Source organism: Portunus trituberculatus, chromosome 40, assembly GCF_017591435.1.
Source record: "Portunus trituberculatus isolate SZX2019 chromosome 40, ASM1759143v1, whole genome shotgun sequence".
In the NCBI taxonomy this organism is placed as follows: domain Eukaryota; kingdom Metazoa; phylum Arthropoda; class Malacostraca; order Decapoda; family Portunidae; genus Portunus; species Portunus trituberculatus.
The window spans coordinates 5667501-5691208 of record NC_059294.1 but is presented as its reverse complement, the minus strand read 5'-3'; the positions used below and the strand labels follow the sequence as shown (position 1 = coordinate 5691208).

Below are 23708 nucleotides of genomic sequence, written 5' to 3'. Positions count from 1 at the left end.
ACGCTGTTTTTTTTTTATCTACCTACCTACTATAGACATTCTTATAACTGACACGACCCAGATTTGATTATTGTCATTATCATTTCTTGCTTTCTTTATGTATGTATGTATGTATGCATGCATGTATCTATCTAGCTACCTATCTGTCTGTCTATCTATCAATCAATCAATCAATCTATCTATCTATCTATCTATCTATCTATCTATCTATCTATCTATCTAGAGAGAGAGAGAGAGAGAGAGAGAGAGAGAGAGAGAGAGAATCACCAGTATATCCAAAACCTATCATATTCCTACTCTAACCTTACTTTTTCTTATAGAATAATAAACATAAACTTTTTCTAATTATATTCCATACAAATAACTCGTGAACATCGCAAGGTAACAAGATGGCATTGCCGGTGAGTTTGACCACATTTTTTGCTATAGAATAATACACATAAACTTTATCCAATTATATTCCATCCAAATAACATGTGAACATTGCGAGGTAACAGGATGGTACTGCCGGTGAGTGGTTGGTGCGCAACGGGAGTCTCAGTTGTCTCCAGCCATTTTGGTTTGTGTCCCTTCCTCGAGTAGCAATACTCACCATGCCGCCCAAAAGTGAGTCTCCGCAGTTTTTCTTATTTTTAACCTGTAGTCAGTGTAATCCGTGGTGTTCTAGGTGCATAAAGTCAAAGGTTTAGGTGTGAGTGTTGCCCTGAATGACTTAAGAGTGCAGGAATTGGTGCAAATAGCGACAAATAGAGCAAATTATGTGAGGCACGTGTGAGGAGAGGCGGTCCTACTACGGGCTTTGGTAGCGGGAGGGAATAATAAAGCTTCCTCATGTGTCCCGTCGTGGTGGTGCAGGCGTGGCGGAGAGTGCGTATGTGTATGTGGTTCGGCTTCTGTGTTAATGTGTGTGATTAATGTTATAATTGTTTGTTCAGCAAGGTAGATATACGAACATTAGCTATCACAGGGTTAGGTTAGTTTAGGTTAGAATGAGGTAACTTGACCTCGCTATGATTTCATGCAGCTCAACTTGAGAACTTTGTAGTGAGGTAACTCAAGCTTTCCACGTTAACTATATGGCAAACAACCTAGCATGCACACAGTCTAACCTAACCTGTGGAGGTCATACTAAGACAAACACTGCATTTCACAAGGTTTTGTATTCTTTACATTCTGGTATTTCCTGTGGCACACGTTCGGCAATGGCATGGTAATTATTTCCTTGTGTTTCATGTATATCTTCAATTTTATTGTGCAAATTTCTAGTTTAGAAGGGAGGTTGGCACGATTTCTAACACTAATATTTATGGACTGGTGTGCCATTAGTTTTTAGGTCCACCAAAACTTACTGTATAAAGCATTAAGTTATGTCACTTGAAATGGTTAGGTCAACCAGGTGAGTTAGAGGAAAGTTTCTTACCTAGATGGGATTTTCCCCCATCTAGAATCAAGTGATGCCTCCAACCACGACTTCCTGAGATGTTTTTGATGCAGACTGCAATTTGGTTGGCTAATGTGGTATCACTAAAATGGCGTGTACGTCTCCCATCAAAACCATCAAAACTCTATAAATGTGGCAGTAGTATTATCTACTTGGCTGGTGACTAGAAAGTGTCTGGAAAGTTAATGTGTTATTCATCTTAAAACATGATATATAAATCTTCATTTGAATGCCATGTGCTATTTAATTTCATAGCCCAATACATTTTTTCTGTGTCCTGTCTCATTTGTAGCTTTTAAGAAATGTGTTTACTTCTCCCTTGTTAAATCCTCTCTATGCCACAAATACCTGAAACAGATGCTTTTATTTGGATACTGCTAATTACCGTCAACTGCCGTCAACTATGGAGAGAGAGAGAGACTCTTTCCCACTCCCAAGATCCTCTGCAATTTGTTTTGCTTTCACACACACACACACACACACACACACACACACACACACACACACACACACACACACACACACACATCGAAACCATTCCCATGACAACTGACTTACCAGTGACAGGAGTTTACTTTTGTTTAGCCTTAGTGATCGCTACCATTTCACCTCAGCTACAATGGCTACTAGGAAGTCGACTCGAGCCAGACAGACAGGAGCCAAGACTGTGCCTCGTAAGAAAGCTAAGAAAATAGAATATCCCTGTGGATTCTGTCAACAAAGTTGTGCAGCAGACACAATTTTATGTTCAGGCTGCATGACATGATTTGTTGGCACCAGTATACTCCTGCAGTCGCTGCAACAAATTTGGATAGTTGAATTTATTCTCTTGAGGTTTACCACAACAGCTTGAGCACAAATAATCAATGTCTGTCACTCCCAAGACATGTAATTCCTCATCGGTCAGCTTTGCACAATCTTGGTGGAACCATGTCATGCAGCCTGAACATAAAATTGTGTCTGCTGCACAACTTTGTTGACAGAATCCACAGGGATATTCTATTTTCTTAGCTTTCTTACGAGGCACAGTCTTGGCTCCTGTCTGTCTGGCTCGAGTCGACTTCCTAGTAGCCATTGTAGCTGAGGTGAAATGGTGGCGGTCACTAAGGCTAAACAAAAGTAAACTCCTGTCACTGGTAGGTCAGTTGTCATGGGAATGGTTTCGATGTGTGTGTGTGTGAAAGCAAAACAAATTGCGGAGGATCTTGGGAGTGGGAAAGAGTCAGTCTCTCTCTCTCTCTCTCTCTCTCTCTCTCTCTCTCTCTCTCTCTCTCTCTCTCTCTCTCTCTCTCTCTCTCTCTCTCTCTCTCTCCATAGTTGATGGCAGTTGACGGTAATTAGCACAGGCGTTTTATTCTCCTCAAGTGAACATAAAGCTGAGAGCTCAAAGAGAAGAGAGGTGTTGGACATGTCTGTTATCATCCCATCCATTGACTCAAGCTCTGATCTGTGATTGGAACCAAAGCTATCTTACATGAGTGGAGACCCCTATGCTGTGTGTTTTAGCCTGAGTGAGTTAAGGCACTGGATGTCAGGTGATAAATAAAGAAAATTCTTCGATTTGTAATGAAATGAATGTCATGAAACTCAATTTTACATTTCAGAAGATAAAAAGCCAGCAACAGGAGCAACTGGGGGCAAGCCAGCAGGCGGGGCTGAGAGCAAGCCCGCCGCTGGAGCCACTGGTGGAAAGTCAACTGGATCTGGAGCCAAGCCAGCTGGAGCTACAGGTGGAAAGCCAGCTGCACCCAAACCTGCTGCTGGTGGTGCAAAGCCTGCTGCTGCTGCCAAGGGTGGAGCTACTGGAGGCAAACAGAATGCAGGTGGTAAGCCTGCTGCAGCTGCTGGTGGAAAGGCTGGAGCTGCTGGAGGAAAGTCTGGAGCCACTGGAGGAAAGCCTGCAGCAGCTGCTGGAGGCAAAGCTGGAGCTGCTGGAGCTAAGGCTGGAGCAGGTGCAGGAAAAGCTGGAGGCAAGCAGGGTGCCGGAGCTGCCGGAGCCAAGAAACAAGGAGGCAAGGCTGCCTCTGGTGGCAAGCAGGGAGCAGGCACCAAACCAACAACAGGAACTAAGAGGCCAGCAGGATCTGCTGCCAAGGGGCCTGCTGCTAAGAAGCAAGCCAGTGGAGCAGCAGCTCCTAAGAAGGGAGGCCCCAAGAAGGCAGGAGCTAAGGGAGCGGCTGCTGGCAAGGCCGGTGCCAAGGGCGCTGCCAAAAAGCCTGCTGGAAAGGGAGCCGTTGGAAAGAAACCCGCGGCTAAGGGAGCTGCTCGTCCCAAGGTTGGAGTGAAGAAACTCACCATGGGAGCCTCCAAAGACAAGAGACTGAAGACCAAGACAGGCAAGAAGATTGCTGTGAAGAAGGCTACAAGGGTCGCTCTTAAGGTATCTGATGCTTTCTCGTACATTCCACAATTAACCTTCAGACATGATATTCAACAGGCTAGTAATCTGAGGGCTTGACCATCAAACACTTTTTGTAGATGACTTATTTTTTGCAATCAGCACTATCATCCACTAATAGCAGTCAACAGTTGTCTTTTGATTTGAGCCATGATGTGAGATTAAATGAAGATACCTTAGAATATAGGTTTGTTTTGTAAGTGAGCCTGAAGACTCATCCATATGCTCTGTTTATGTGTAATATATTTACATCTCCATTAGAAGTATTGTGTGTGGCTGATGTATCTGTCATCTTTCAACAGATTGTGAAGGGCGCTCATGGCACCAGAGTGAAGAAAATCAGAACTACTGTTCGTTTCCGTCGCCCCAAGACCCTGAGGCTTCCACGCTGCCCCAAGTACCCTCGCCGCTCAGTCCCAAGGAAGAGCAAGTAGGTTGATTAGTATTAGGACAACCAGTGCAACTCTCTCTCTCTCTCTCTCTCTCTCTCTCTCTCTCTCTCTCTCTCTCTCTCTCTCTCTCTCTCTCTCTCTCTCTCTCTCTCAAGCTCTTCTTTTACATGAACTTTCATCCTTATAAAAATTATTTTACTCTTTCCTACACCATTAATCCTAGAACATCCCAAAGCACTTCCTTGTATCATATGCCTTCTCTAGGTTGTGTGTATCAGGATTTCACATTAAATTTAAGCTCTTCCTCCCTGGAAATCTGTCAGTGAGGACTTTTTGGTCTAGAGAGACCCTCACTTCAGTACTTATACACCATTATTTTTACTACTTACAACAATACAATTTAGCATTTTCAGTTCTCCCATAGTTTTTATGTTTACATGTGCTCTCATTTATTTTCTAATAGACTGGATGCCTTCAACATCATCAAGTACCCTCTTACTACTGAGTCTGCCATGAAGAAGATTGAGGACAACAACACTCTTGTCTTCATCATCGACCGTCTTGCTAACAAGTACCAGATCAAGTCCGCTGTGAAGAAAGTTAGTAGTTCTTATTACTCTTTGTTAAAATTATCTGGTTTATATAAGGAGATATAAAAACTATTATACTGTACTTAGTTTTTGTTATTTACAGTAAATATATGCCCTGCTGCACATGAATGTACACAAGTATTGCTTTCTGTACCTTTCATTCTCTGTTTGGAGTTGTGTTCTTTAGTCTCCTATGATTTGCTTGAATGCTGATGTATAATTTTTTTTTCTTTCTTTTTTTTTTTTCAGCTTTATGAGATCGATGCTGCTCGTGTCAACACCCTTCACAGGCCGGACGGACTGAAGAAAGCATATGTAAAACTTGCCCCTGACTACGATGCCCTTGATGTTGCCAACAAGATTGGCATTATCTAAACATTGTGGTGAATGGAAAGATTTAAGTAAAAAAAAATGTCTCGGCAGTTTTTTTCTTGTCCTTGATTTTGATAGGATAAAGAACTGAATGGACCAACCAGCAAAGTTATGAGAAAAGTATCTGAGACTTAACAGACTGTAAATAAAGTGTGAAAACTACAATTTATTTATTTATTTTATTTTATTTATTTATTTATTTATTTATTTATTTTGAGGCAGGGTGCAGCTGTGCAAGTGATTAAATTTGAGCTGTGAGTTCTACTATGGGTTGATTGTGAAAGAAATAAATGCGTAATTAACTTGCTTTCCTAGAATGCGAGTCATTGTAGGGAATTGATGGAAGTAGTGCTTAATTAAAACAATATGGAACAAATAGTGACAACTAGAGAAGATTGAAAGGGTGAAGGTCGTGATACTAGACTATAAAAGAAAGGAAATACATTGAGAACATAAGTACTTTTGGGAAGAGCAGTGTGGATTATGTTGGTCTCGGTAGCTGGTACTGGCTTCCTTACTGCATCTCACAAAGCCAGTAATCTAAAAAAAATATTCTATGCCAGTGGCTCTCAAACTACCGCAAATTCAGGATTCCATGTCAAAAATTTATACACATTTGACAAAAGCTTACGTTAATTTATCAATATGAACAAGATTGGATAAAATTAAGTATAAAAGGGATGAAATAATTTGCATTTTAGGGAAGAGAGAAAGGGTGGCTGGGTGCTCACTAGTATAAGGGAGGGGGGACTGTTCTGCCAAGAAATATACCTGTTAAAGAAGACTAAATAGATTACCTGCTAAAGTTGTAAAATAAGAAAAATACACACACATATAATATATATATATATATATATATATATATATATATATATATATATATATATATATATATATATATATATATATATATATATATATATATATATATATATATATATATATATATATATATAGAGAGAGAGAGAGAGAGAGAGAGAGAGAGAGAGAGATTACTGTTGAAGATTATATACTTACCTGCTAAAAAAAAAAATATATATATATATATATATATATATATATATATATGTAGATAAAGCGAAAGAATAATATAAGGTGTAAAAATAAAAATAAAAAGTTGAAAAAAAAGATACGTTGTCTTGAAGATGACGACATCACAGCTAGGCGAACAGAGCGGTCGGCGAGCATGTTTCAGTTTGTTATGATTGGTTCTCGGCGTGTAGCTCAAGTCAGTTTTGAAGTCACGGGTGCCAGGCCAGCCCACCACAGGACCAGTGACCAGCCCTGCCTCCACACCACCATGTAACTTCCTGTCGTCATTTACACCCTCAGGAGTGCAGGTATCAAGGTATTGGTGAGCACGTGTTTGGTTGTACAGTGATGCTTTGCTCTGTTTCCGCTACGACTTTCAAAGGGAGTTATGGGGTATTACGTAACATAACATAACATAAATAATAGGATAATAAAGGGCCACCAGGGCCCATCTAGGTTATCCTGTATCAGTCGCACAGCGACCTCGTCATCAGTACTTAAAGATACACTTACAAGTACACAATACATTATATACTAATTCTAAATATTTGGCCCATTAACAGGGCTAAGTCCTGCATCGAATTCCTCTACAATCTGTAATCCCCATACATGGGGATCATGTCTTGTTTAACTATAGTAAATTTCTTATAAAACTATCATGCAGCGCTATACATAATTATAAATCTAATAAATTTAAGTGCTTATCTAATCTGTTTTTAAACATTGTCAAACTAGTGCTATTTACAACCGTCTCTGGCAATGCATTCCAGAAGTCTACCACCCTATGACTAAAGAAATATTTTCTTATATCTAACCTGCAGCCTTGCTTTCTAATCTTCCTGCCATGATTTCTAGTCCTACTTCCTCCTCTAAGGTAAAGAAAGATCTCACATCTATGTAGTTTGTATCTGAGAACATTTTAAATAACTCTATCATATCCCTCTTATACATCTCCTCTCAAATGAAAACATGTTTAATTCCTTTAATCTATCTCTATACTCCAGGCGCTTTAATGCTGGTATCATCCTAGTTGCTCTTCTCTGAACTGCTTCTAACATGTTGATATCCTGCCTATAGTGGGGTGACCAGGCCTGTATGCAATACTCTAAATGGGGCCTAACATAGGAATTATATAAGCTACGCACCACTTCCTTACTTTTATAACTAACATTTCTATTTATAAAACCCAGGATCCTATTTGCCCTATTTCTTGCTTCTAAACATTGCTTTGAAAATTTCATAGTCCTGTCTATCACTACTCCTAAATCCTTTCCTTCCTCTACTGCCTCTAGCCAACATCCCTCCATCTCATAGTTAAAGTTTGTGTTGTCTTTACCTAAATGCATAACCTGACACTTTTTAGAATTAAACTCCATCTGCCACCTGTCTGCCCATGCTATCAGCCTGTCCAGGTCTCGTTGTATTCTGTAATTGTCCTTTTCACCCTGTACTGTTATATGTTATGTTATGGAGACTTGTCATGGTACTGAAGGGGTTAATGTTGTGAAATCCTCAGGTCTGTGTCATGGAAGGGAGTCAGTGGACAGCTCCCATCTGGCCCAAGTTTGCCCCCCGCAGTGAAGACAAAAGAAGGGATTTTCACTATAGCTATCCAGATTGGGGCAACATAGGGCCAGCCACTGCCGCTCTCGCACAATGTACAGGTAATCATCAATGTGTTGGCGCTGGACGGTGGTTGTAGTATTTGTCATCATACCTTTCTTATTCATGAAACTTAATCCATCTTATTTCTTCATGTGCTTCTTCATCTTAATTTTTATCACAGTATCAGCATTCATTATTATTTCTTTCATTTGCAGTATAGTCTTTCTTATATTAGAAAAATTCCTGAATTGGACTGGAATTCCCATTCATGTGTTCATTGGGGTTGTTGCATCATCATACTTGATAATATATATGTAATGTTTGCATATTTTCCAAGATAGTTTTTACAATATATCCCTCAGATTTGCAGATGGAGTCTTCCAAAGCACCTTCAAGCTCTTGCTTTACGACACTGAAGGATATTCAGAAGAAGTTTCCCTTAAAGACGACTTGTCAATTTTCTTACCCCCTCCTTCATCCACAAAGGTCATACTCTCACAGTTGTGTTCAGCACCCTCTTGTTGGGAATTGTATTGATGTAGTGGAGGTTGGTGATCAGAGTACAGTAGTGCATGTGGACTTGACCAGTGCTAAACAGCAGGCAGTAGTAGCTTCTAGGTTGAGGCCTGGTAGATATTACCAAAAGGATGAACCCATAACAGATGATCCATTTTTTCACTTGGAAAAGCAGGATAATATTTTAGTTGACCATGTATACCAGGTTGTATCAAAATCATATCATAATGATGTTCATGTCCTTGTGAGATGCCCTACTGCAGTGCATGTAGCAGCTTTGGGACAATCAGGATTTGCTAGAGACACAATTAAATCTTTCGATAGTTCCTTAACATCAGATGCAGCTCTGAGCAGCATTGTGCCTGGGTTGTGGTCATTAGTCACTGCTAATGGGGAAGTCAGCCTTTTTGATGCTGAAGCCAGAGAGCCACTCTGGATGACATGCTGCCTACGAAGTAGAAATAGTAAGAATGAATCAGCAAGGACATTTGGTTGTGACTTTGGTAGACATCCTCTTAACCTTTTTGTTAGGAATGAGGGGCAATTGTGGCTGTATGATACAAGGAAATCTCCTGATTTCCCAGGACCTTTGTTTGACTTAAAGAAAATTGAGGAATATGCTTCTGCTCAAGAGAACATTTGTTCCTTTATCCCATGTAGTGATCAACCACACGTGTACATAGTGATGGATGAAAGTGTGTATGTTGTGGATGACCGTCAGCCAAAGACTCCAGTCATGCACTGGAGACACATGCTGCCAGAAAGTCCTACATTTTCAGCATTAAAAAGATTTGAATCTCTTGAAATTCTGATGCTATCATGCACTCAGAACAAGGAAATTAGTATGATTTGCAGTGAGTGGGAGTGTGGAATGCAGCAGTGCTTTGGTGTTGGTTTACCTCACCATTTCCCAACCGTTCGTGACACAGCTGCTTTTGCTCACTCCCGTTGTCTGTGGTTCACCAGTCAGGTGCAGGAGAGGCTGGAAGAGAGCACTTGGCTGGGCACAGCATTGCTCTCCCATCCAGTGGAAAGTGATCGCTTGTTATTTATTTCATTACATAATACTGGGGACATATTTTCACATCCATTTCAGAGTTTACAGACGAAAACTAATTCAACTCTAAGCATTGAAAAGAAGCAAGGTGAAACTATGCTTGACAAGTGGGAGAGAGATGTTGTGGAGGTCAGTACACACAATTGGTTATTTCAAAATGTAAAATATTTTGATGTGTCCGGTTTCTTCCATCAAGTACTCAATAAACAATCTTGTGGATATGTTGAAGAAATACTAGATGGTCTGCCAGAAATAAAGCTTAATCATTTGAATGATAAAACTAACAGTAGTAACAGTATGCAAATTTTAGCTTCTAAGACTAACAAAAACAAACAAGTATCCCCTAACACTAAAAAGGCTGCTAAGAGCTGCCTTAAGATAATTGAAAAAGTAGAAAAATCTACAGATTGTAATGGTGAGAATTTCCATAAAAAGACCAGCAATATATGGAATTTGAAAGACCAGGTGCAAAAGTACAAAAGTAATTGGGCATCAAAGTCCAGTAGAGCAAGATCCTGGAATAGATCCTTAATGGATGCTTATGTCATAGATCCCAATGCAGATCCTTTTTGTGATCGTTATATACACTCAAATGACTCAGTCACTGAGAACTGTCTCAATAAATTTCTTCCTAAAGACATGATTGCAGATTTGAAGATAGACAAAATTAAAAGTTGTGAAGACTTTTTAGCTTCCAAAATAACATCCTTGTGGCTTGGTGAACATAATACAAGTGTTAGAGATGAAAAGGCTGGGATAGAGCAACATGAAACGTTTGATAAGAGACTTTCAAATCTAATAGGGATTCCAACAACAAAAAGAAAACATGGGTTCCAGTACCACACTGCTCCTGTTGATCTCAGTGATGTGTCTGCCAGACTTAACATGTTATATCAAGTGAGAAATGAGCCAAGTCCTGAGCCTTATGAGACTTCTGGCTATCCTTCAGCATCCATCCTAGAATCTAGTCAAAGTGCATCAGTGAAATCCAAAGGGACTTTGAAAAAAAAAAAAAAGAAGAGGTTAGATGGCTTTTAGAAAGTAATTCACAAGCAAAACAAAGAAAGATGACAAATAGGTTCTCAGTGATGGTCATGTTCTTTTACTTCTAGATGAAGCACAAAGAGAAAATAAATTGTTTGAAATTAATGATTTAGTCATCATAGAATCCAAAAGTAATAGATTTTATCTTAAAAGTATACTTTGAACAAATCAATTTTTTTTTCACAAATGTAAAAGCAGCAAAAGCTGATTTTAGATTTTAGCATTGGTTTTTTATCTATAGTTGTCATCATCATAATGGCAGTACTATAAAGGATTGATGTTAAGATATAAGGAATGGAAATGAAGCTTGTTATAACAAGGTACTATATTTGTCACCATTCAGCGTCAGTAAAGGAAGGTTTGTGTCAATGTGCACTTCCCCTGTGATAGTGAAGACTGACTCAGCTGCATATTGTGGCAGAGTTGAGAGATTACTTGCACATCATTCTGTACATATTGCAAAAGGTACCTAAAAGGTATTGAATTAGGAGGCTGAGTATGACCCTGGTATTTTATTACTACAAAACATTGTTTATCATTTTGTTGTAGCTGCCATACATGTCAGTCAGGAGCCAAGATTGATGGATGAACTTTTAATGTGTTATGTATATTACTGTTTTTGTAAGTTTTATATATTTGTACAATATAAAGGAAAATATATTTATTTTTGTAAATTTGATAATAGTACTACATTAAAAATAAAACAATATATTGCATTCTTTTTTGTTCCTGAATACTTGAGTTGGGAAATTGTAGACATTTGTTGTAAAGTAGCCCATTGGAATGGATGAGGCCAATCTCACAAGTTGGTGAAGACTCACTGGTCATAATTGCAGCTCACATGGTGTGTTTTAATTCTTGTAATTTAATAGAATTTTTAAATGTGTAATTTCTTTCATGTGCAAAATCAGTCGCTTGATACAAGAGTTTCCAGTTTGATTGTTTCTTGGTTCCTTGTCATTACCTTATGCAGCATTTATTATCTATATTTCAAGACCAAAACTCCCTTCAGAATCCCAATATCTGTCTATAGTTCATTTCACAGTTTGTGGTGCTGAGGAGGCTGCAGGAGGAGAGGCATCCAGTTCTTTGTCCTCTAGAAAATTACAAGCAAGATGTGAGGGAATGCTTAAGAAAGTAATTGTAAATGTGTGCGTATTGGTGCCCTGCAGAGAATGTCAGTGTCAGGTTGAGAAAAATTAACCTTAAGTATTTATCAGTATTTATTTCATGTGAAATGGGAACATCCAAACATTGGACTGGAATGTAATTATCAGACTATAAAAAATCATCTCAGAATTTGTAACAGAAAGATACATAAACATATCATCGTACAAAACCTAATTGTGAAACTGTTCACATGCAAACAACAGTGAAAAGCCTTGGATGTTTGCTCATGTTTGCACCAGACACTTATGACTGTACCACACTATACATACCCTGAAATACAAAACCAACAGAAGCCTAAATATACTTACTGTGTAAAACCCAAAACCAATTGTAACACTCAAACTTATCTTATATATGAACAACACTATACAACTATGTACATCTGACTTGCACCATACATTCACTCACTCACTCACTCATGGCTCACTACTCATGCCTTGAAATGCACAACCACTGGAACTTAGATATGATCGCCAGAAATAGATGACAGTAATCAGAGCCATCATGATGACTAGTTATTGTACAGATGCAAGCATTGACACATGGATATCTTTGGTCACATATAAGTGGTAACACTGTCAATACACAGCCAGAATGCTATTATGTCTTATAGCACACAAACATGTGGCATCTGGTTTTAAGAGGATATCTCATGATTTATGTATTGTATCTAATTTTTTCCATTTATTATGGGGTAAGACTGAGAAGGGAAGAAGCATCCTTGTTTTTATCATGTTGTGTGGGTAATGGTGGAACAGTCCTAGTCAATCAGAATCCACTTATACCATGTTGCTTATGATTAGATGTCACATACATTAAGTGTCCTTGTCAGGGACTGGATCCTTTGCCACACCTCAAGGCCTAAAATTTTAATGTAACTAGTATATTGCTCAAGTTGTTCATTCCATCTTCAGTCATTTCATGCTAATATTTTAACAATGAATGCAATATGATACAACTCATGTAGAAAGCAAATCACTTGAACAATTTTACTGTATTATATAATAGTAAAAATGCTTGTTCTTATGTTAATATTTACAGAAAATTCACAAAAAATATAGAGAATTTGGTGACCAATATTATTCAATACTGATTCATTTAGCAATGGATTTAATTTCTCAGTGAGTTGATTACAAAAACTATTAATGTTCACACCATAGTTTTTTTCTGTGTACAAAAGTTAGACCATGATTGTGATTTTCCAAAAAGACATGTTTTTTATTACTTATTTTCCTCCCACTGGAAACCATTATATCACAATCTCACCATTACCACTGATCTAAAATTATTTTTTGTACTGGTGTACTATTTGGTACAAGAATTATACTAGGAGAAATCTTGAATTCTAACTCTGTGATTCCAATGCCATGTTACTTTAGGGTTGGCAACAGTGGCTGCAACTAACATTCTGATGTCAGAAGGCTGCAACGAATAGTGAGGCTGGCTTTCACATGATAAATTAAGGTTTTCTGCTTCTATAATAAGTTTGAGGTTTTGATGTATTATACAGTGATTTACAGCATATAGAACTAATCCTGATTTGTAGCTATGAATGAATGTAAAGAGACAAGGGTTAGAGTCAGGGTAAGAAACATCAATCTTAGGAGTCACGCCAAACACTGGTTGAGAAAGCAACTCATTCAGACTTGGTGAATTGCTTCTCTTACTTCCAATGAAACTGAAATTTTCTAAAAGATTTCCAAATATCACAGAGCCAAGAAATCCACCATTCTGTCCCTGAGTCTTCATGTTGCATACACATAATTTCAGCTCAACACTTTGATCCTGACATTTGGAATAGATTCCGTACAGGCTGATACGCTCAAAGGAAACCAGACGCAGAGAATTTTTGTTGGAATCAGACTCTACTGTGAGAAAGAATATTTCCTTGTCTTCTCTCATATCTTTGAAACCATGGACAAGCACATCAATTTTGTATCTAATGAGATATACTGAGAACCTCACTTCATGCACCTTTCGTATCTCATATGCCTTAAGTGGCTTACAGTTTCCAAATCCAACACCACCATTCTTCTTGTGCTGTTGTAGGATCATGTTGTTTAAGACACCTAAACCAAAATCTGCAAGTGCCATATGGAAATGTGTTGGCTGCACTGCTGTTTCAAAGTTTTTACAAATGCAGAGATTTGGCTGAAGAAGAGGAATGTCCTCACACGTCCTGTAGGGAGATATGCTACTCAGCAGCCCACCTGGAACTGAATACTTATGAGCAAAATCTGTGTCTGGAATTTTGCTTTCCACTCCAATCAAATGAAGCAGCATATTATGTACATCAATCAAGCTGATTAAGCTTCTCTCATTATTTTTCAATATTTTAATCAGACCAGCACCATAATTATCTTGTATATTTTTTGGCATTATTAAGAACAAGAATGGGTTGAAAGTCTCAACATGTGCTTCTGGACTTGACTGAATGAATTTTCCATAAGTACTCCCATGATCAGAAAAGAGGATGGTGATGGTATTTCTCAACTTTTTGGCAAAGCTCAAGTACTTGACTAGTGAATCATCCAGAGTTTGCACCCTAGTTCCTGTTTCATCGTGAGCAACATCTGTAACTGTAAAGGTGACAAAAGGTTGATTGGTATTTTGGGCATCCTTTTGATATAATTGTAGGTATTCCAACAAGTACTCATGGTGATACTGGCCATTGAAACACACGGCAGGTAAATTGTGAAAAGGATCTTTCTTGCCATTTACTTCAAGTATGTCACAACTTGCCAATGTCATGTCAATGGAGTCAATATTTGCTTTCCTAAGAGCATTCTTGAATACTTCCCAGGAGGGGTAGCTATCAGAATCATTTATAACCTTTAAATCTTTCACTAAACCCCATTCCCAATTCCAACACAGATCTTCCAGCCAGAGTGTCTTGAATCCCTTCTCCTTATAGTGTTTTAAAAGGTCAGACACAGGCAGTGGTCTCTTAGGAATGTCGTAAGTTCCAAATGGAATCTCAGTTCTATTGACATAGCCAGAAAAGAGTGCTTCCAGACTTTCATATGTCCTTGGCTTCACTGCCTGGAGAAACTGAAAGTCAAATACCTCACGATGTGTTCTGCCATACAAATCTTCAAAGAATTTAATGGTCTTTGGAAGTGACCTGTAAAAATGAGGTCGTGATAGGGAGTCAATCATAACTAAGTTTATGTTTGGATATACAACTGTGTCTGAAACTTTCCTCCTAATTGTGTTCTTTTTGGGATACAGGAACAGCTGAGTGTATGATTCAACATTTTCATGCACATAATCATCTGAATAATTTGGCTGCTCTCTCTCTTCCATAGATTCATTAGTACATCTTATGTATAGAAAACCAAAATAAGACTTTTTTGTAACTTCCTTTTCAATACTCTTTTTCAGATGTAATGGTTTGATTTTTCTCCATTTTGTTCTAGCTTCTGTTTCATCAAAAACACCAATATAGTGGAGCAGTGAGGCACACAGGGGTGGTGACTCACATGAGATGTGACCAGATACCTGAAAATAAGGAAAAATATATATGCATGCTACACCATAGAACTAAAATATGAAGCACAACTCTTAAAGATTGTAAAGCTCAACTCAACTTAAGAGAAGATGTTTCAAAATAATGAAAAATATCCTCCTTTATTTCATGTTTGCATGTTGATGCAGACAATGAATGGTAGCAGGGTATGTCTGAACTTGACCAATCAATGCCCCTGCATATATACTTCTACAACTTCCACATTAATTTCTACTACCTTTCCTTGTGTAAACTTTTATTATAATTACTTCTGTCTAGTCTCCTGATGCACTCCTCCTTATTGTGCTATCTCACGTGCATTGTGCATTAAAAACAGTGGAGATATAGCTTACTGTTGTACAAAAGGTGACTCTAGTTTGGTGCCGGCAAGTCTGGGGTTTACTGCTGAAAAATAAATTCTGCATGAGGGAGCACAGTCCTCGTGGAGGTGCCAGGTGGTGGCAGGAATGTTGAGAATCTGCCTCGTGGTTTGAGGCTCCCAGGGTGGTCTTGACACAAGGCTGCACCTCTGCCTCTTCATTTAGACTTGTAAGTGACTGGAAGGAAAAAATTGAATAATCAATTCATCATAAAGTGTGGAAAGCAATACTAACTGACTCATAACTAATGGCTAGTGAGATAGGAGTGCATCTATAACTAATGTTGTATTTGTTGCACCTTATGTTGGTATGCTTTGAAACTTTGTTGTGAATTGTCACAGTGTATACTGACGATTCCTCGCATCTTTCCTCACACAGGTGACTCCCACTTCACATCTTCCTTTTGATCATCTGGAACCCACACACTGATCTCAAGGTGAGTGTAACTTCTTTTTTTGTTCAGTAAAACCTTGATATGGCAAACACTGACATAGTGAATGCTGTATAAAATGAAAACTTTAAGCCAACTGAAACAACTAACATTTGATTAATTATTGATTGAGACAAGACATGGAAACAAAAAAATCACCGGGCTTTCAGGATAGTCACTGCATACAGTGAACCAATTTTGGCTTAAGGTGGTGGAGTATAGCCATGGATATTATGGTTGATATCTAGCTGGTCAGTGTAGAAGTTTAAATGCTCGGACAGATGAAAGCTATGAAGAAATGATTAATGGATTGAGTATCTGGAGGGTAAGGCATACTAAGATCATTCTGGAATATTACCTATAGTAGAACACATTTATTATATATCAGATTCAATATCACAATCTTATCTATAGCTTCACACAGAGTAGATCACTGAGTGACATTAGATTTAGCTAGTTCAAAAGTTCTCACCATCACTTCTCTGCTGATGCTGACTGAATTTTCAGCTATACTGTATATACAAGTATGCATAAACATAAATAGATGCTGTGGACAGTCTTACTTTAAGATTAAATTGTCAGTAATTGCCAACATAATGGTCTGCAAAACCTCCATTTTTCCAAAACTTCTAATTCTTACCTCCATTGAGTGAGCATTTAACAGTTGTGATGGATGATTGAGCTGCAGAGCTCGGAAGAGTTGAGACATGAGGAGCATAACAGATAGTAAGACAGACACTAAGATGGTTCGCTTCCCTGGTTGGATTCTCCGAGGCTTAACATGTGAAGTTAGAATGGCGTACGAGTCATCAGCGTGGAACACCATCTTGAAAGAGGGCTGAAATAATGAATCCGCAATAAATTAACATTATACTGAAATGAGTCAGGCCTAAGCATTGTCGAAGATGAAACTAGACCAGATAATAACGGCAGAATCTAAAGTGTGCATGACGAAACCTTACCTCGTGGATAGAGGCTAATAACTGTAGGAAAGATGTCCAAAGATTTCAGGCTCAAGTCAATACTTTTAGAGAACCTTCAGATGAAAAGCTTAAGCTAGAGAAGTCTGCGTAAAAATCCACTGGCCTGGGAAGAAATGGATGTATGTATGAGTTGTACTGAAATGGAATTTGTGATTCGAATATCTTGGGTGTATTTGGCTCTTTCGAGTGTGTTTAGGGGGTATTTGGGTGTGATATGGGATAACTGAATGTGGCTGTGGGGTATTGTGGATATGTTTGGAGGTGTTTTGTGGGAAGCATACTCTTCCCTTTCACTATTCTGAGTATATTTGGCTCTTTCGAGTGTGTTTAGGCGGTATTTGGATGTGATATTTGGATGTGGCTGCGGGGTGTTCTGGAAATGTTTGGATGTGTTTTGAGCAGGCACACTTTTCCTCTTCACTCACTAATCACATCACTAAATAAAATAAGATACCAGACTTTCATAAGGTATCTGTGTACGGTAACAGGAAGCAGTTGTAGGGAATGCCAGCTATATTGGTCTGACCACTTCGCTTGCTCCGCACTCAAGGACACACGAACAGCTGATGTTTGTTTACCTTTTCTCCACGTGACATTTGACATTTGGTGGCATATTTTTAAACACTTCCGCGCCTCACCTTCACTATTTTCAAAGCGCTCTACAGTTAAAGTGACACAGTTTTTTTTTGAGGATGTTTTTGTAATTCTAGTGACATGTTAACAAGTTTTCTGCATTATCAACAGGACACATAATCTTTACAACTTGGTTCATCGTCTCTGTAGTCTTTGGAAATGGTCGCGGTGAAAGAGGGAAGTGGTCCTAAGTTGTTGGCATTCTGAATCTCTGCTGGTTCGCGCAGTGTAACTTTCCAAAGCTTTTAATTATTTTATTAGTCGACAACAGGTTTTAATGATTTATTGATTTTTTTTCTTTTACGTTGAAGAAAGTTTGCTCTCTCTCTCTCTCTCTCTCTCTCTCTCTCTCTCTCTCTCTCTCTCTCTCTCTCTCTCTCTCTCTCGTGTGAGTAAAGAGGAAGAAGATGAAGAAAAAAAGAACTATGATGTCAAGCGTGTGAATGCGTTGAGATGAGAATGATATAAGAAGACAAGCAAGATAATTGGCTTTACTGAGCAGAGAGAGAGAGAGAGAGAGAGAGAGAGAGAGAGAGAAAATAAAACGGAGAAATCATAACGAAACAAATGAGAAGAGAAAGAAAAAAAATGTGAATCATGGAAAGGAGGAAGATAAACATAGAAAAAAAAATGAGGAAGAGGAGGAGGAGGAGGAGGAGAAAAAATGTGAATCGTGGAAAGGAGGAAGATAAACATAGAAGGAAAAAAAATAAGGAGGAGGAGGAGGAGGAGGAGAGGAATAAGGTGTTGTGGGCGTAAAGTAAACAAGACTGTGGCCAGGATGCTCATTAACGTGGCTTCTAAAAGGCATTTCCATCCTTTCTCTTACTTATTTGCTTGCTTGACTGTCAGCCCTCCTGCTACACTGATGTCACTCGTTACCTCTTACTTCCTTTATCTATTTATTCATTTTTTATTTACTTCTTCTATTATGTGCCTTTTCTTTGTATCTTTCAATTTTTGTTTCACTGATTTTTCTTACAGTTTTTGTTTTGAATTGGTCTCTTCTAGTTGCACTCATCCACCCTCCTTTTTTATTGCGTGTATTATAATGTGTTTATTTATTTGACTTTTCTTTTCTGTTTATTGAAGGGAATTTAGTGTTGTAAGTTACTCTATCCTTAACATGTTCAATACCATGACGCGTTTTCATATTCATTCTGCTTACTATTTGGTGATTTTGTACAGCTTCGGAAACTTAGGTGTGGAGGGGGATTAGAATAATGAAGATTGCAATAATTAATCTTATGAATTCCATAGACACTTGCTAATGTAAATAAAATGGTCTAATCGTACACAAATGTCAAAGTAAAAATGTGTCCCAGTATTGAATGTTAATCTCGACTAAACTTACCGATCCCTGATGCATGAACAATAGAAAAAAAAAAAAAAAAACTAAAACAGCTATGTAGTTATTTTTTAAGTGAGTTTGGTACCTCAAGAAAAAGAAAAGAAAAAGAAGTCTGAGGATGAAGAGAGAGTGGAGGATGAGGGAGATGAGGGGCAGGAGGAGCAGGAGGAGGAGGGTATTACTGATCATGAAGAAGAGGATCCAAGTCGCCTCTAGCAAGTTCAAATAACCGGATAGTAATTGCCTTGGGGAACACAGGTGTGGTGTGTATCGTGAGAGCTTACCTGTGCGAGGAGGAGGAGGAGGAGGAGGAGTAGAAGTAGGAGTAGGAAGAGAAAAAGAAGTCAAGAATGATGCAACACTGGATCAGTACGGACACACACACACACACACACACACACACACACACACACACACACACACACACACACACACACACACACACACACACACACACGCCCGGTAGCTCAGTGTTTAGAGCGCTGGCTTCACAAGCCAGAGGACCGGGGTTCGATTCCCTGGCCGGGTGGAGATATTTGGGTGTGTCTCCTTTCACGTGTAGCCCCTGTTCACCTAGCAGTGAGTAGGTACGGGATGTAAATCGAGGACCTTGTTGTCCCGGTGTGTGGTGTGTGCCTGGTCTCAGTCCTATCCGAAGATCGGAAATAATGAGCTCTGAGCTCGTTCCGTAGGGTAACGTCTGGCTGTCTCGTTAGAGACTGCAGCAGATCCAACAGTGACACACACACACACACACACACACACACACACACACACACACACACACACACACACACACACACGGGATGTTTGGTAGTAATTCTTCCTTTCTTCTTTGTGTTCTTGTTTTTCTTTTTCCTCCTCCTCCTCCTCCTCCTCCTCCTCCTCCTCCTCCTCCTCCTCCTCCTCCTCCTCCTCCTCCATCTTCTCCTCGTTCTCCTCATCTTTATTCTCCTTCTGTTTCTTTGCCTCATGATAATAATATGTTCATTTGACTCAAATAATTCTACACTGCATATTCTCTCTCTCTCTCTCTCTCTCTCTCTCTCTCTCTCTCTCTCTCTCTCTCTCTCTCTCTTCCCATCAAACCAGCTTTCCTCCATCGCAGATTATCTTTCTCTCCCTTCTTCCGTCTCTTGCTCTCTCTCCCTCTCTCCCAATGACTCAGCGTTTCCTCCACAGTTTCACACGGGGCAAGCCACTGTTTGCTCAGCCAGACGCCTCTTATTTCTTTCCTCCCTCCCTCCTTGCTCCTTTTTTTCTGTCTCTCTCCATCCTTGTTCTTCGCTTGTCTGTCTCTATATATCCAGTTTTTCCACTGCAGTCATCGCCCGTTCACAGGTTTATTTTATATTCACACACACACACACACACACACACACACACACACACACACACACACACACACACACACACACACACACACACACACACACACACACACACACACACACACACACACACACACACACACACACACACACACACACACACACACACACACACACACACACACACACACACACACACACACACACACACACACACACACACACACACACACACACACACACACACACACACACACACACACACGTACAGAAGGATTGAAGGTTCCATGGAGTTGAAGGTTTAAAATTTTCTCTTTATTCTAATCAACTGTACTTTTAAAAATGGATCACGTCAGGTTAGGTGACTCTAAGACATAAAAACAACGCAATTGTTTATTTATTTTCATTCCTGTTTATTTAACTTTTCAATGTCTAAAACCACAAGTCACCAGCATCCAATAAATCAGTTAGAATTTATGTGTATAGAAGTCGTGAAGTAAATACCTCACCTGCTCCTTCTTGATGTTTGTGAAGTGCTGTTGGGTTAAGTTCAGTTTGCTTCGTCCTTTGCTCTTTGTATGGTTTCACTAAGTATAGAGTAATACAGGAGGATTAAAGAAAAAATAGATAGTGTAAAGAAAACACCAGATCTGCTAGACTCGTTCATGTTTGTGGTGTACATCCTTAGTTTTTGCGGTTTTATCGGAGAAAGAGTAAATTGGGGGGGGGAAAAATGTATGCTGAAAAGAAAGAGTACATAACATAAATACTTCAATTCCTTAACTGAAGAAGTGGATGATGGGTGGAGGATGAAGAGTATAGGAGGAGGAGGTGGAGGTGGAATCATGACGACAGTTGTGAGTCGTGTACTGCTCATTTTAGGATTAACACCATTAGCAAATATCATTTACAAGGAGAGAAGCGATGCTTTCAAACCAGTCGTGACATTTGTGTGTCCGTGTGCCTCGTGCTGCGCGCCGCCTGCGTGAGGTGAGGTGGCGTGTAGTGAGTGACGAGTGGCATGCTGACGTGAAGGTCCAAGCGAGCCCTCTCCTCTTCTCTCCTCTCCTCTCCGGGCCGTGAGCCATACTGCCTGCCCTTGCCCCTGCAGCCCCTTGCCGAGTGATGCCCATCGGCGCCACGGTTGCCAGGTACGTGGATCCAGCAGGAGTTACAAGCCTACTCATAGCAAGTTTTTGGGCACGATATGATTAACTTCTCCCTTAACTGTTCTCAACACCTCATTGCAGACGAGAGGACCAACTGGCGGTGTTGGAGTCACTATAGGATGCATTTATTGATTAAGTTATTCCTGCGTTGAGTGACGAGAGGCGTGAAAGTCTTGGCGTGCCAGCTGTGACGTCACAGGTCTTAGGGGCACCGGAGGAGGAGCGTTGTGGGCAGCAGGTGAAGTGGATGTCAGTAATCGTGGTGAGGGCGCGGAGGCTGGACGTGTCGCACCGCTGGCTTACATACTTGACTGGCTCGAGCCTCGCTCGCCGGCCCACCTCAACTAACCTCCCATCTCGTTGCTGGATCTTTGACAATTGCAACTCGTGATTATTTAGCCAAATCTTGGACGCAAATACTTCCCCCCGACCAGGACTTGAAAGACAGGATTTTCTTGGCAGGGAAGCTCAGGGCAGTTGCCTGCAGGGTCACCAGTGGGTTGACTTGAGGCAAACGTAACGAGTCGCAGACCATCACTGCTTGTGTTACGTCTTGGTCATGAGGGAAGGACTCAGGCAGGTTGTGTGACATCCGTGCATATAGGCTGTGTCTTGCGTTATTGTCAGGACGCCAGGCTCACGTCCACACTGACGAACACTGTTACATCTTTGTTGGTCACTTCAACGATATTGAATAATTGCTAATAGAACAGAATTTTAAATGCTGGACACGAAATAGAATTAGAGAGAGAGAGAGAGACTTTAACACTGCTAAGAAAGTCATCCAGATACTGTGGGAGAAAATACTGTGCTGGTGAGAAAGTAATTACTCAGAAGTGAAAGAACTGAATGGTGGTCAGGTGGTAATCAAGGAGTGGACAGAGCGATGGCAGGTGGTAAGGAACAGGCGGAGGGGGACATGCTCCTCACAGACACCAACAATAACAACAACAACAGTGGTGGCGGCGACAGCGGCGGCGTGCGGGGAGAAAAATATGCCTTGCGACCTAGAACACTTATCAAACGACTGCAGCAGGAGAAGGTGCGGCAGGACATCCCTAAAAGATCCTCCGTCAAATCCAAATCGAGGCCGGCACCACTCTCCAAGTACCGCCGGAAGACTGCCAACGCCCGGGAGCGGCTCAGGATGCGGGAGATCAACAACGCTTTCGAGTCACTACGGCGCGTGCTGCCAGAGGGTGCGGAAGTGCAGGCCAGCAGCACCTCGGCCATCACCAAGATCATGACGCTGCGCCTGGCCGTGGAGTACATCAAGGCTCTCTCCTTCGTGTTGGAGGATGACGCTGACCAGCCCTTCGGTCCCCTGGGTGGCTCCTTGCACTCCTGTCTCCACCACTCCCTCCCGCTGTCCCTCCACCACCACCACAAGGCCCTCCAGCCCACCAGGGTTACCGCAGCCCCACATAATGCACACTCGCATCCACCGCCACTGCCCCTCCACCACCACAGGCCGCCCTCGCAACTGGTGGCTCATTACGGCAACTGTAACACCACCATCTCCACCTCCTCATCCCCGGCTACTGTTCGCACCTCCGTCAGCAGCACCAGCGACCTAGAGGAGCTCTTCTCCGACGACTCAGGGCTACTTGAGGAGAGCTTTGATGTCTTTCACGACCTCCAGACCTTGGCAACGGCGGATCCCTTCGACATATTGTTGGGGCCCGACAAGGACGCCGTCCTCGCCTTTCCTACGGAGCTGTGCAACTGAAGGTCTTGTGGCGCTGCCCTTCATAGGCAGCTGTCTGAGGGAGGCGCCGACGGAGGGGTGTTTGACTGTTTATGTGTCATACACGCAGTGAAGACTCCGCGTTGTGTATACTGTGTGTATGTGTGTGTGTGTGTGTGTGTGTGTGTGTGTGTGTGTGTGTGTGTGTGAGAGAGAGAGAGAGAGAGAGAGAGAGAGAGAGAGAGAGAGAGAGAGAGAGAGAGAGCTTTTCACGTTCATTAACTAGAGCGATGCTAGTCTGGTGTGCCATACCCACTATATCTCCCCCACCATCCCCCATCCCGCTATACAATACCCCCCATAGACTCCCATAGACCCCATAAGCCCCCCTGATTCCCATAGCTCTCCACTCTGTGCTGTGTGGGGTTTGGTGGAGCCACTTCGCAAACACTGTACCGGCAAGGAGTTCCCATCGACCTCTGTTATTTAAAAAGATAGACTAAGTAACAAGGATCACGTGTCCGCACTCGGTGTATTACATTAAGAGAGTAACATTTCTTTATCACATGTACAAAATAAACCTTTATAATGAGCATCTTGTCTTTTGTTGGCCTTTACG

At 40.7% G+C, this 23708-nt stretch overlaps 4 protein-coding genes across 8 annotated transcripts; 3 read left to right on the top strand and 1 right to left on the bottom strand.

The window, feature by feature from the left end:
* The first annotated feature begins 500 nt into the window (after positions 1 to 500).
* LOC123516096 (uncharacterized PE-PGRS family protein PE_PGRS54-like) lies at positions 501 to 5239 on the top strand. The gene is made up of 5 exons (XM_045275194.1): positions 501 to 606; positions 3046 to 3821; positions 4142 to 4269; positions 4695 to 4830; positions 5071 to 5239. The coding sequence occupies exons 1-5, from the start codon at positions 594 to 596 to the stop codon at positions 5194 to 5196; spliced, it is 1179 nt and encodes a 392-aa protein (XP_045131129.1). The 5' UTR covers positions 501 to 593; the 3' UTR covers positions 5197 to 5239.
* A 1106-nt stretch (positions 5240 to 6345) lies between these two features.
* LOC123515979 lies at positions 6346 to 11158 on the top strand. 2 transcript variants are annotated; one of them, XM_045274938.1, is made up of 3 exons: positions 6346 to 6533; positions 7742 to 7889; positions 8193 to 11158. In XM_045274938.1, the coding sequence occupies exons 2-3, from the start codon at positions 7751 to 7753 to the stop codon at positions 10439 to 10441; spliced, it is 2388 nt and encodes a 795-aa protein (XP_045130873.1). In that variant the 5' UTR covers positions 6346 to 6533; positions 7742 to 7750; the 3' UTR covers positions 10442 to 11158. The 2 variants fall into 2 exon arrangements, with proteins under 2 accessions (XP_045130873.1, XP_045130872.1); XM_045274937.1 differs by having other exon boundaries at positions 6346 to 6541.
* A 494-nt stretch (positions 11159 to 11652) lies between these two features.
* LOC123515977 lies at positions 11653 to 17635 on the bottom strand. 4 transcript variants are annotated; one of them, XM_045274936.1, is made up of 5 exons: positions 17497 to 17635; positions 16898 to 17021; positions 16576 to 16773; positions 15479 to 15682; positions 11653 to 15118 (listed from the first exon to the last, which is right to left on the bottom strand). In XM_045274936.1, the coding sequence occupies exons 3-5, from the start codon at positions 16759 to 16761 to the stop codon at positions 12944 to 12946; spliced, it is 2565 nt and encodes an 854-aa protein (XP_045130871.1). In that variant the 5' UTR covers positions 16762 to 16773; positions 16898 to 17021; positions 17497 to 17635; the 3' UTR covers positions 11653 to 12943. The 4 variants fall into 4 exon arrangements, with proteins under 4 accessions (XP_045130871.1, XP_045130870.1, XP_045130868.1 ...); XM_045274935.1 differs by lacking the exon at positions 17497 to 17635 and adding an exon at positions 17445 to 17491; XM_045274933.1 differs by lacking the exon at positions 17497 to 17635 and adding an exon at positions 17344 to 17490.
* Positions 17636 to 20615: 2980 nt separating this feature from the next.
* LOC123515981 (neurogenic differentiation factor 4-like) lies at positions 20616 to 23681 on the top strand. Its single transcript, XM_045274940.1, has one exon. The coding sequence runs from the start codon at positions 22289 to 22291 to the stop codon at positions 23129 to 23131; it is 843 nt and encodes a 280-aa protein (XP_045130875.1). The 5' UTR covers positions 20616 to 22288; the 3' UTR covers positions 23132 to 23681.
* The last annotated feature ends 27 nt before the right edge of the window (positions 23682 to 23708 follow it).

Excerpts from the sequence above, each read along its gene's own strand:
- LOC123515979 (XM_045274938.1), top strand. The coding sequence starts at position 7,751 with ATGGAAGGGAGTCAGTGGACAGCTCCCATCTGGCCCAAGTTTGCCCCC. Across the intron at positions 7,890-8,192 it reads CGCTCTCGCACAATGTACAG|ATTTGCAGATGGAGTCTTCC; the intron begins GTAATCATCAAT and ends TATATCCCTCAG.
- LOC123515981 (XM_045274940.1), top strand. The coding sequence starts at position 22,289 with ATGGCAGGTGGTAAGGAACAGGCGGAGGGGGACATGCTCCTCACAGAC.
- LOC123515977 (XM_045274936.1), bottom strand. The coding sequence starts at position 16,761 with ATGGTGTTCCACGCTGATGACTCGTACGCCATTCTAACTTCACATGTT. Across the intron at positions 15,683-16,575 it reads TAAATGCTCACTCAATGGAG|TCACTTACAAGTCTAAATGA; the intron begins GTAAGAATTAGA and ends TTTTCCTTCCAG. Across the intron at positions 15,119-15,478 it reads GAGTCACCTTTTGTACAACA|GTATCTGGTCACATCTCATG; the intron begins GTAAGCTATATC and ends CCTTATTTTCAG.
- LOC123516096 (XM_045275194.1), top strand. Across the intron at positions 3,822-4,141 it reads CTACAAGGGTCGCTCTTAAG|ATTGTGAAGGGCGCTCATGG; the intron begins GTATCTGATGCT and ends ATCTTTCAACAG. Across the intron at positions 4,270-4,694 it reads TCAGTCCCAAGGAAGAGCAA|ACTGGATGCCTTCAACATCA; the intron begins GTAGGTTGATTA and ends ATTTTCTAATAG.